Source organism: Chlorocebus sabaeus, chromosome 16 (genome assembly GCF_047675955.1).
Source record: "Chlorocebus sabaeus isolate Y175 chromosome 16, mChlSab1.0.hap1, whole genome shotgun sequence".
Taxonomy (NCBI): Eukaryota; Metazoa; Chordata; class Mammalia; order Primates; family Cercopithecidae; genus Chlorocebus; species Chlorocebus sabaeus.
In genome coordinates this window covers 70,295,790-70,308,719 of record NC_132919.1, presented here as the reverse complement: position 1 = coordinate 70,308,719, position 12,930 = coordinate 70,295,790, and the positions used below count along the sequence as shown (strand labels likewise).

General features: G+C 46.9%; 1 protein-coding gene across 1 annotated transcript; it reads right to left on the bottom strand.

The window, feature by feature from the left end:
* Positions 1-1,227: 1,227 nt before the first annotated feature.
* Positions 1,228-5,758, bottom strand: KRT38 (keratin 38). Its single transcript, XM_008012721.3, has 7 exons — positions 5,205-5,758; positions 4,935-5,017; positions 3,985-4,141; positions 3,486-3,647; positions 3,280-3,405; positions 2,882-3,102; positions 1,228-2,601 (listed from the first exon to the last, which is right to left on the bottom strand). The coding sequence occupies exons 1-7, from the start codon at positions 5,694-5,696 to the stop codon at positions 2,484-2,486; spliced, it is 1,359 nt and encodes a 452-aa protein (XP_008010912.3). The 5' UTR covers positions 5,697-5,758; the 3' UTR covers positions 1,228-2,483.
* Between the last annotated feature and the right edge of the window lie 7,172 nt (positions 5,759-12,930).

The following is a 12,930-nucleotide window of genomic DNA, read 5'->3' as shown; positions in this document are numbered from 1 at the left end:
GGTAGTAAAGCAGGAAATCTGCCAGGTACAGTCAGGAGACTGAGGCTGGCCTGAAGCAGGAGATGCTTTTCTAAAAAGCAGCATCTCCAAGAGACACATCAACACCACAGGTCCCGTGTTCATTTGCTTCTCTTCTCAGAAAAAGTCACCCCTGTAGAGGGAGCTTTCTAACTCAGATCATGAAGGAGAAAAAAGAAACAAAAAAGCCCGTTTCCTGAAAGATTCTTCTTCTTGCTTCATAACATAGCCTAGTCAGTCAGGTTCAGACAAAATGACTTGGTAGCGTGAGAGGGTCTTCCAGAAGAACATGCCGTGCCACCAGGCCCACCTTTAGCACTTCAAGCTGAAGCCCCCCAGTGCAACTAGACAGTTCCTTCCCTAGGAAAAGGAGGCTGGCTTGAACCATGCCTTTACTCGGACATCAGCGGTCCATGTCACTTCTCCATTTCCCCTGGTTGCTTTTTCTCCGATGAAGCTACAAGACGTGACGAGGAGTGAGACTAAACTCAGAGCTATTTTTCCAATGAAAACTAGCTGGTAATTGCATTCAGAAATCAGGACCACAAATGGGCTTCATCTGCATTCCCCCCGAGTCTCCAAATTGAAGTTCTGCAGGGATCATAATGGCCCTTGGCATTACTGAGTGCCTCACAAGACTCAGGTGTGTTCTCCCATCACTTTAACCCTGGTGAACCCAAAGGGGAAAAATGGAAACAACATCACCCATGAAAGTGGGTCCTCTCCCCTTGGATGGTCTCAATAGAAAGGAGTTGCTAAGAAGGTTCTGCCCCTCAAAGCAAAGTTTTCTCATTCTTTGGCCTAATGCAAATACTCAAATACAGTCTGCTCTGGGAAGCAAGTTATTACGTGCACCATTTTGTTTCTGATTAAATTTAGATGCTAGAGGAAATTCATTTACCTGCCTGTAAGAAGAAGCCTGAGGTCACGGGTGGCCCTTAAACCTGGCCATGTGGGTCAGCCTCTGCACTCCTTAAACATTATACAATCAATACTGGCTCCAGGTGAGGTTTCTTTGTGTGCTTTCTCCTTTTCAAGGTATTTTTATTTCTGTTATCTTAGAATCCATGACAGATCTGAGATATAAGTATGAACAATAACATTATCCCTGTTTTACCGCAGGAGAAAAAAAATGCTGAGGCTTAGGTGTGTGAAGATATGATTCGAAAACCCCACAACAAGTCAGAGATAAAGTCAGGACTAGACGTGTTCGTTCTTTCAACAGATATTTATTAAGCATCTATTGTGTACCAAGCAGTGGGCTAGGCTCTGGGGATGCAGAAATGAACGATTGCTAATCTTGGGTAAGCATTTTGATTGGGAAAATAATAGATACAGAGGCAAGTTCAGCTGTTGGCGTTGCTAATGAGCAGGACAGAGTGCCAGGGTTGTGAGTCCTTTAGGCTGGTAACCAAGCAGGAGCTCTCAGAGGAAGGAAACTTTCAGCTGACCTGAACATTTATAAGGAGGGGGAAGAGCACCCCAGAGGGAACGAACAGCAGGGACAGGTCTCCAGGCATGTCCAAGGAACAGAAAGGCCAGTGTGGCTGAATCGTGGTAAGGAAGGTAGAGAGCATGAAGACAAGAGGTGGAAGCACGTCATACTTAGCAAATCTCTACCCATAAATCAATAGGTTTCAATACTTCAGGAGAAAATACTAGAAAAAAATGAAGTCATTGTTCAGATTTTAGACTGGAAGAATTAGACAGGGACAGAGGTTATAGCCAGACAAGTCTTGAGAGTCAGAATTTATAGAGACAAAAAAAGAAAAATTTCTTAATCTGAAAGTTCCTTTCACATAGAAAGAAGCTATGGAAGCCATATGTAAGACGCTGTGTTGCCACAGAAGGGGCAAGCCTGGTCCTTTGTCAAAGCTAGAAACCCTGAAGTAGGAAGACTCAGAATTTGATACAAGGAAAGTTTCCATTTAATCAGCTTCCAAGGTAGGGAGGCAGGACAATAGGAGAAGGGAATTAGAAAAGACAGGGTCAGGTACACGTCTGGTTCTATTTCCCTCTCCCTGGGGCCATAATCCAGGCTGGCAATGTTAGAAACAACCCAAGAAATGTGGGAATCTCAGACAGTAAAGTCTGTTCTTCACTTCCTTTGTCATAAACTATAAAAAATTCAAGTTAAAGTTGGTGTTCTTGAAGTGCAAGTGCAATTTTAAATCATGCCGTATTCCTACTCCAAAATGCTTTTCAACCTTATGGCTCTCCAATCCAGATATTCTGAGTCACCATGGGTGTCTGCAATCCAGCCACTGAGGGCATAGAGCTCACCTGGGAAAACCAAGAGTGGGAAAGGAAGGATTTCCATCAAGATTCCACCGTCCCTGGTATCTCATAGCTTTTGGACAGGCCTATACATACAGAAAGTTAGAAGCCAAATTTTCTAAAGGTATAACAAGCATCTCTCTTTGGGTATCCCTCGCCTTAGCCAGTCCCTGCGGGTCCACAGGAATTCAGAATCGGCTTCCAGTGGTGCTGGCTCCACAGGTGGTGCAGGGGCCACAGCTTGAGTGAGGAGCACAGGGGGCGGTCACACAGGAGGGAGGCGTGGAGCATGGATTGCAGGGGAGTCTGCAGAGAGACAAGGTGAGGGAAGTGAGAGGCAAGGAATGAATGGGGTCTCAGTGCCATGTGGGGGTATAAGGAAGGGGTCCCTACTGCAAAATAACAGTGGACGGTCATTTCCCTTCACTCTGTCAACCACATGGAGTGTGCAGGACAGAGCAATGACTCACTGAAAAGGAGTGCACAGACAGCCTCATTCTATGTAGAGACAGCCCTTCTGCTGCCCTGAGGACCTCATGAGAATTGGGTAAATGATTTGGCCAGGAATTGCCCAGATCACACGTACTTGCAATCCTCAGTCTCCAGAAGGTTCCGGTACGTGGCAATCTCATTCTCCAGCCGAGCCTTCACGTCCAGCAGCACCTGGTACTCCTGGTTCTGCCGCTCCAGGTCAGCCCGGATCTCGGACAGCTGCTCCTCCATGTTGCTGATGAGGCTCTGCATCTGGGCCAGCTCCGTGCCGAAGCGGTCCTCAGCTTCACACAGGGAGTTCTGCAGACAGTCCTTCTGTAGTGGGAAATAAGGGGATAAAATGTGCAAGGCCCCCAGGGAAACTGCTACATGCCCCAAATTTTGATGGTGATAACAGGTGGGAGAAACCTGGGTGGTGAGACCTCCAAAATAAAAGGCTACTAGGCCACGGCACGGGGCATTTGCAGTGCAGTGAGGGTGAAGGACACATACCAAGGTGTGCTGGGCTTGGCGCTCCACCTCCAGGGCATTCACTGTGCATCTCAGCTCCAGGATCTCCGACTGGCAGCACTGCAGCTCCTCGGAGCAGGACATGGCCTGCAGGCTGATGCCTTCAGACTAGAGCACAGAGAGACATAGTCACCTCCCTGCCCAGATGGAGGCCAGGTACCCCCTGCTTCTGTACCTCCTCCGTTCACCTGGGCTTGGAACCACTGTTCTAAATCCTGGCGGTTGGTCTCCAGCATGGCCTCATACTGAGCCCGCATCTCCCCCAGCACCCTGTTCAGGTCAATGGTGGGCTCAATGTCCAGCTCGATCCGGAGCTTCTCCCCCAGCTGACTCCTCAGAATCTTTACTTCCTGCAGAAAGGAGGAAGGGACAGACAGCCTGCATGAGGAGAGGGCCTTTGATGGAGCAGACAGCACCAGGACCCTGACCCTGTAAGCAGTAGGAGGGGAGTCCCACACACAAGCAAATGGGAAAGTCTTGCTGAGAGTGCAGTGGGGAGAGCCCACCTAGACACCTTCCTCGTGCCCAAGGCAAGTCTGCACAGAGGACCACTGCACCCTCAGACTCACCTCAGCCCTGCATCCTGATGCCAGCTGAGCCCAGACAATGCTCTGAGAGCCCCGGGGCCAGGGAGCTCCCCTGTCTGCCCAGCACCCTCCCCGGGAGTCTGATCGCCCAGGGCCACACCTGCTCATGGTTGCTCTTGAGGGACAGCTGCTCCTCCTTCAGGGACTCCTGCTGGGCCTCCAGGTCAGCCTTGGCCAGGGTCGCGTCATCCAGGAGCTTCTGCGTCCCACACTGGTCCGCCTCTACCAGCTGGCGTAGGGAGCGCTCACTCTCCAGCCTTCCGTTACGGGAGGTACAGGGTCAACAAGAATGCCCCAAGAGCCCCTCTCGGCTGCCCTGCCTTCCTACCTCCCACACCACCTTAGATCCTCATTTGTTCACTGTTTAGCCCTCTGGCCTCGAAGGTGAATTAGACACAGCCCCACTTCTCAAAGAGCTCATGGTCTAATGAAGCAATCACAACACTACATTGCACAATATACATTTTTGCCATTGTATTCTGTGGCAACTGCAGTTCAGGAAGATGAACTGACTTGCCTAAGATCATGCATCTTGGGACCAACACTCGTGCCATTGCGGGGACTGTCAGTTATGGAAGATAAGCAATAGCCAGGTGCCTGATCGTGATCTGCGGCTCCTTATGCCTTACTTTTCAGCTGTCTTCCCCTCTCTCATTTTTGCCTAGGTACCTTATGCCTGGTACCTTAGGGCTCCATAATTAAATCTGAACAAAGACTCATCTGTAAACGACTTCTCTGACTTATATATGAAACCCAATGCCTGTCTTGCTCAGTTCATCCTTGAAATCCCCTCATTTTGCTCCTGGTGAATGAACTCAGGCTCCCTTATCCTCCATTTTAGGGAAATAAATGAAGGAGGACAAACATACATGCTTGGATTAATGAGGAATTTTCCCTTCCATCTTTCATCAGCTTTGATTGTAATGAAAATTTTACTGTGGAGAATCTAGCAAGGAAGACAGGACAAACATTCACTCACTCAACAAGTATTTGGGCACTGGGATGGAGGGTGGGGAGGGAGTCACCCTGGCCCTCCTCCACCTGACTTACTTGATCCTAAAGTCATCGGCAGCCAGCTTAGCATTGTCAATTTGTACAATCAGCCTGGCATTCTCGGCCTTGCTGCACAGGATCTGAGGAAAACGGAAAGACGGTTCACACACAAAGCATCATACTCTAAGCTCTCACTCCACGTGTGGTGTCTACGCTCATGTCCAAGAGAAACCAAAAACCCAAAGCTCTCTGGACCTTATGTGGATTCCTCCTGCGAAGGCTTCTGCCTTCTCAGACCCAGCATGCCCAGCTGATCCCACACCTCACCTTCTGCTGGAGCTCCTCGATGGTGCGGAAGTAGGACTGGTAGTCCGGGCACACAGTGGACTCGTGGCACTTGCTCCTCTCGAGGAGTGTGGCCTCCAGTTCCGCGTTCTCCCGCTCCAGCTGGCGCACCTTCTCCAGGTAGTTGGCCAGGCGGTCGTTCAGGAACTGCATGGTCTCCTTCTCATGGCCATTCAGGGTGTTTTCACCATAGGCCCCACAGATTCCAATGTTGCCGGGAATGTGACAGGTCCCTGGCAAGGGACAAGCATTGTGGCAGGTCGGGGGCAGACAGAGGCTGGGGCGGCCCAGGGGAGTCGACCCCACGCGGACTCGGTTGGCATGTGCCACGTTGGCCAAAAGGCACATGGGGGCAACGTTGACCTCTGCCCCGGGCTGGCACCCAACGTCGATGGGAGAGACAGAGACATTTCTTGCTCCAGGAGCCATGGTGCAAACCAGAGGGCATGAGGAGCTGCTGTAGGAGGAGGTCATGGTGTCGGGCTGAGACTGCACAGGAGCTTCAGATCAGCTAGGAACGCCGAGCCACTGAGACTGAGGCCTCCTCTCCTCCCGGCCCTTTTATACCCCGTCCTGGGTGGGTGTTGGCTCCAATGCTTTGACCTCCTGCCTTGATTATCTACCTGTTGTGGTGCCATCATCCTGTTACTCAGCTGCTGAGTTTACCATGAAAAGTTTCTCAGCTCATTAAAGGAATGTTGACGAATCTGAGATGCCTCTTGGCTCTTTGAAATCAGGTTGGCTGCTGGTGGGAGGTCAGAAGGTTTTTATTATTTTTCAAAGAAGCAAAGTTATTTTAGCCATCAGATGCTTAGACCTTCACTGGGTTTGGCCTCTTTATGGATGTGTCCACTCTGGAGACACAAACTTTCCTGTTGGTCAGTGGTGTAGCAGGAGGACTAACCCCTGTAATGGCAATGGTTCTCACTTGGGTTAAGACTCAACCAGCCTTCCCTATCCAGGGAAGAAACCGAGTCTTGGTATTGGTGGATGTTATGGCCTTGGGTTATCAAGAAGTCCTACATTTCTTCTTTCTTTAGTTGGTTGCCTTTCAGACTCACTTTGAGGAGCAACAAGACTTAGATGAATCCATTCACTCAACACACATCCCCTGGCTATGTCCCATTTGTCAGGCACCCTGCTGACACTTGACATATAGTTGGTTAAGCACAGAACAGTTCCTGTCATTGGGGAACAACTGTAACTTGGATAGATGTGATGTTTCAAACAAGGTATCTGAGAAGCTCATGAAAATGAGGATGACTTCGAAAACCATGGCTTATCTCAACCAAGAAGGCAAGCTCAAGAAGCCAGAAAAAAACAAAAAGAAATGAGCAATAATCTTACTGAACCTCAAATAAGAACTTTGAGAAAAGAATTCATGAAAGCCAAAGAACATTGAGTGATCAGAGCCTCTGTGGGCTCTCTTCATACCTTGCTTCCTTGATTCTGAAATCAGTCATGAGCCTTCACCCTATGAGCTAGGGGATTGAGCAGTGATACCTTTTAATATTTACTTCCAACCTGGGAGGTGGGTACTCTTAATTTTACAAAATAAATAAATAAGCCATTGAGGACAAGAGATGTGAAGTCATTTTTCTAAGATCAACCTCACTATAAAGTATAAAGCCTATTCTCAACATCAGCTTCTTTCAACTGCAGAAGCTATTTCTTCACCTTGACTACCACCAAATCTCCCACCCCCAAGGATAACTACTGTGTCATTGCTAGAACTAAGAAGGATTCAAAGGCCTAGAAACCGGGCAAGAAGTTGAAGTGAAGATGTAAAACAAAAATCTGACGTCATGTATTTTTCCCTTTGTATCTCAGAAAATACCTCAGATGTGGAGGTATTGATACAATAAAACAGAGTTTCTCCAAGGGCTAAATCAGAAGATGCCAGGGGAAAACCCTGTCTCTAAAATGGTTATATTACACATTCCACATTTAGATAGTTCTTGGTACTAGGGATCCAAGACACATGACTGCTGAGATCCCAAAAGTTTTCTTCCAAAATTTGTGACAGTAGATACATAGACCCCTGAGACTGAGAAAAACCTAATGTGGAACAATCCAAAGCGATTATAACTAGAAGTTACAGAAAATGAGTTTTTGCCAAGTCCCCTGAGCATTGAACAAAAGCTGAACATACATCTCCATAGGGATCAGATGTGCATACGTGAAATACAGGCTATTGGAGTTCTATCAAGAAGAAAAACAGAATTTGAGCATTCAGTCCAGATTGGGTTTCTCAGGAAAGTAAGTAGTGGTGAGTTCTGACCTAGGGGCTAGTCAGAGCTCACCAATCAATAACCCTTTACAGACAGCATCACTGGGAGACATCACCAGGGCAGGCTGTCCCATCCTCCAGAGGCCACTGGGTGCAATCTGCATATGTTACATCTTCAAACACCCTTTTGTTACTCTCCTCTGCCTCATCACATAGCAACAAGCTTCTCTATAAATCAGAGAGCCAGACTTTTAAAGTCATTTCCTTTGATTTGCTAAGTAGCACCCATCTTTTGGCTTTATCCTCTGTCCAGATTCATTCCATGGGCTAAAAGCCATGATTTTGTCCATTCACGATACATGACGCTTGTTAGTTACTTTATAACATCACTGCTGAAGCCTTGTGTGTCCAGATGACACCCCACTCTGCTCACTGGCTTGGGTCCTGGCTTGGGCTTCTACCATGTACTGTTTTGCATAATGACACTGATGTGGCGTGGCCCTTTGCAAAGTTGCTTGGTTCCACTGACTTGTATTTTCTCAAAGGAGGTGAAGGAGCGGGTGGGGATCCTAAGACTCTGTTTCTTCCCAACCCTTTAAAAAGAGTCCCTGTGTCCCTGGTGACCGAATACGAGGCCAGGTTCAGTAACAAGAAGTGGTGAACACAGAGTGTGAGAGATGGGAGCCCGCCGCCCTCCTTCGTTCACCTGTGTGCACAACATTCTCTGCATGGATTCTGACTTTACACATGCCAATCTCTAGAGGCATGAAGTCTACTGCAAATGGAGGTGAGGAGCTGTGGTCTTGGAATGGCGTTTTCACTAATTTGGATACATAGGGGCGTATCTGAACCAGTGGGAGAGAAAGGTGTGGAGCTGTAGGCTAGCACCCGGAGATTGTGCTTAACTCACAGCTTATCTCTTCTGTGTCATGGCTTCTACTGCTGGAAGATGCAGGGAAGCATCTAGGGAATTGTGTCCTGTGTGGGAACATCACCCATCACACATTGCAGTGAATGTAAAGATTTATGACAAGTACTATATGTAGAGCTAGTGCTGCCACATCTCCAGGGTGTTAGAAAATGGTGTCCCAAACAATCCTAGATCAGGAAACCATGAAGACTCTAGAGAGAAGAGGTTGAGCATATAAATTTATTATTCTAGGTATCCAACTCCTGAGGCTTTGATGAATGGAAAAGGCACCCTTCTGTTCAAATTAAATATGATTTTATCTATATATGAATGTATGCTCATTTGTGATTAAGAAATACAAACTAAAGAGATATTGTTTTCTTATCAGGTTTTGATAAGTTGGATAATAGCACATAGTGTTGGCAAGAGTGTGGGAAACAAGTCCTATCCTCTCCTGTGGATGACAATCACGAGCTTCCACCTCTGCACATAGGCACAGAAACTGGGGCCCATGCATTGGGACCTGTGAGCCTCACACTTGCCTCTGATGGCATCATTTGCTGCTCCAGGCTTCACTGCAATCGACACACTTGGAGAGTAGCTCAGGAGGCTCACCCTGCCCTGGCAAGCAACGGTGAGGGAAGAGATTCCAGAAGATGAATTGGAAAGAGTTGGAAAATCTTTGAGAAGCAAGACTGTAAGAAGGGAAGAAAATATAGAATTCTGTTGTGGCCAGAGTGAAAACAGATCTTTGGCACAGGTCAAAGATCCTCATGGTGGAAAATATTGAAAACACTGCTTTCTGTTGCTCATTACAAACCCATGATTATGAAATATCCTGAGTCCGAAACAGCTCGGTGACCGTTCTCTGACACAGATAGATTGAGCTGTGTGGGCTCAGTCATGCTCTCTGCAAAGCCTTCTCTGGCTTCCCAGGTAGGCAGCTCTCCCTCTGCTGACACACTCCTCCCACCCTGGGAAACTGTAGCTGTATCAGAGGTGGTAGCTTCCCACCATGGACTTGGGATCTCCTGGACATCAGGGAGTTTGTCTCATTGCTTTTTCCTCTTTCATCTCCATTTCCCCAGACCCTGGCACAGAGCCTGGCTGCAGAGTAGGGTTCTGAATCCATGTGTGTTTAATTATGTTAGCAGGTAATAAGAAACAGAGTAGGACCAAGCAAAGACATTTGTATGCTGAACCAATGAAGTGAAATTATAGATTCTTAAGCAATGTGGATAAATACACAACCAGAGATATGCCAGCAACTTAGCTTTCTGGGGGGAAACCCCTCCAGTTTGTAGTGTAGGCCAATTTCTGTGGTGTAAATACTCCCACAATAACCAACTTCAAGCAAACAATACGACGTCACTGAATGTGGAGTTGGAAAGAGATGTGAAAAATCGGCTCTCGTAAGTTAGTAAGAGTTAGCTCCAGCATACCACTTGATCCCACTTTCTAAAGCCAAAATCATGACAATACATTTCTTACATAGTAATTTTTTTGATCAATCCTACAGAGAAACCAAAGGTAGATCGCATTTGATGACACAGGCAAGAGAGGAAGGCAGTATGGTCATGGTGCCACCCACAACTGCTTCATCATCTCACCAGTCACTGAGACGCTCTGGTTCCCCTCAGAGACCCACAGTCCCAGCTGCAAACTCAGGCAGCCTCTGGAAAGGGCAGAACCAGCTAGTTTAATTGCACATCACTGGGAACAACCCTTCTCTGCTCATGCAGGATGCTTCTCTCAAATCACCCTCAACCCTTTTTCAGATAGTGACGCTGACCAAGGAAATGTACAAGCCCAAGTGAGGCACTTAGCAAGCATTAGGCAGGGATAAGCCAGCACAGAGGAGGTGACGTTTGATAAAGAAAACTGTATAGATTTATGTTGGTTTTTATGTTGTGTTGAGAAAAATTACTCTCTGGACATTTTCTTAAGCTGGTCATGTCAGCCTGTAGGGCAGTGTTCTCAGAGTCTGGTTTCTTAGCCAGTAGCATCAGTATCTCCCAGGAACTTGTTAGAAATCCACATTCTCAGATGCCCACTCCAAACCTACTGAATGCAGGAACTCTGGGTACAAGGGAGGGGGCAGCAATCTGTGTTTTCCCTTGTTTGTGTGTGTTTGTGTTTTGTTTTTGTTTTTTTGAAACAGGGTCTCACTCTGTCACCCAGGCTGAAGCGCAATGACACAATCTCAGCTCACTGTAGCCTCGACCTCCCAGGCTTAAGCAATCCTCCCACCTCAGCCTCCCCAGTAGAGGGGACTGCATGCACATGCCACCACGCCCAGCCAATTTTTGTATTTTTTGTAAAGACAGGGTTTTGCCATGTTGCCCAGGCTGGTCATGAATACCTAGGCTCAAGTGATCTGCTCGCTTCAACTTCCCAAACTGCTGGAATTACAGGTGTGAACCACCATGCCCGGCCACAATCTGTTTTAACAAGCCATCCAGGTGATTGTAAGGAATGCTCAAACGTGATAACCATTGCTCTAAGAAAAGGGAATAGTCCCAGACACAGTGATTAGAAACGTCTGGGACAAACAGGCTTCCCCTCCCCTCACACCCCCTTGGAAACCAGTTGAGAACGGCTTCTACCTTTGACAGCACATCAGAATCCCCCAGGGGGTTGTCTCATCCTTACAAGGAGCCCACCCTGAATCCTCTCTCAGGGTGCACTGTCTATTCTGTTATTTAAAAAAAATTAAAAGGCCAGGCATGTTGACTCATGCCCATAATCCTAGCATTTTGAGAGGCTGAGGCGGGTGGATCACCTGAGGTCGGGAGTTCGAGACCAGCCTGGCCAACATGGTGAAGCCCCATCTCCACTAAAAATACAAAAAAATTAGCCGAGCATGGTGGTGCATGCCTGTAATCCCAGTTACTTGGGAGGCTGAGACAGAAGAATAACTTAAACTGAGGAGCGGAGGTTGCATTGACCCGAGATAGCGCCACTACACTCCAGCCTGGGTGAGAGAGCCAGACTCCATCTCAAAAAAAAAAAAAAAAACCCTAGGGAGTTTTTAGAACTTCTGATGCCCAAGCCACACCCAGACCGATGGCCCCAGAATCCCTGGAGGTGGAGCCCAACATCACTGTTTTGTAAAACTCTCCAGACGGTTCCAAAGAGCAGCCATGGTTGAGAAGCAATGACTTAGAAGAACAAGAAAAGAAAGGATAGGAAAGGTGATATAGTCAAAAGCAGCAATTTGGGGTCAGAGTGCAGATTCTGGCTTTACTATTTTCTTTTAAGCCATGGAGCTTTTATTTTCCTTTATTGGAAACAAGGATTATAAAACCCACCCTGGCAATTATTTGGGAGAATTTACGCTCCAGAAAGCAGTCATCAGTTGCTAATAAAACTACTTTTAATAAAGCAGTACAGGGTTGCAAGACCTTATCTGCAATTTTGAAATCCAAAAAATTCTGAACACCAAGTTTTCTCATGACTCATTGGTCTTTGTATACTCATTGGTGTTTATATATCTCTCTCTCTTTCTCTCTTTCTCTCTCTCGAGACGGAGTCTCACTCTGTCGCCCAGGCTGCTGTGCAGTGGTGCAATCTTGGCTCACTGCAAGCTCTGCCTCCCGAGGTCACACCATTCTCCTGCCTCAGCCTCCCAAGGAGCTGGGACTACAGGTGCCCGCCACTACACCCAGCTAATTTTTTTGTGTTTTTAGTAGAGATGGGGTTTCACTGTGTTAGCCAGGATGGTCTCGATCTCCTGACCTCATGATCCGCCCGTCTTGGCCTCCCGAAGTGCTGGGATTACAGGCATGAGCCACCACGCCCAGACGTGTTTATCTGTCTTATACTCATCAAAATCCACTAAAATGACTTCAGAGACCATTCATAAGTCATAGCCATAGTTTTAAATACACTGCACAAGTCAAAAGATACAAAATAACAGATATGTAGGCTGAACACGTTTAAAGATCTAATGCACAAGAGGACTCTTGTTAATAATAGAGTATTATATTCAGGATTTTTGCTAAATGAGTACATTATAGCTGCTCTTCCCATGGGGGTGGGGGAGCAGGAAATGGGTAACTACGTGAGATGATGAATATGTTAATTTGTTCAGGTTTGACATCTAGTAGAATCAAGGGTGATTTTGGAAATATTATAACCACTGTTGGCAGCAATCAAAAAGGAGACAAGGAAACAGCCACAGAGACAGACTGCTACATCCCAGCTGAATATCAGCACTTAGTGGAAAATACTAAATAAATGTGATTAATTTTTTAAATGAGGTTAGGTTGTTCATCCTTTCCACCATCTTGTAAAGCACAGGAACTCCAAAACAAATAGAAAGGTGAGAATGCCATAAGAGATGTTCAAATATGGGGCTATAGGTTATTCCGTGGAAGCCAAAACCCATCCAAGGAAGATTAACCTCTAGGAAGGATTCCAGGAGGTGGGGAATATCACCTGGCTTTTGAAGCTCAGCTAGAATTTGGCCATGCAAAGATGAGAAAGAGAGCATTACACATGTGAACAAACATTTTGTGAGTGACAACACAGTTTGACAGAAGCACAGGATGTTTGCAAAAGATTAG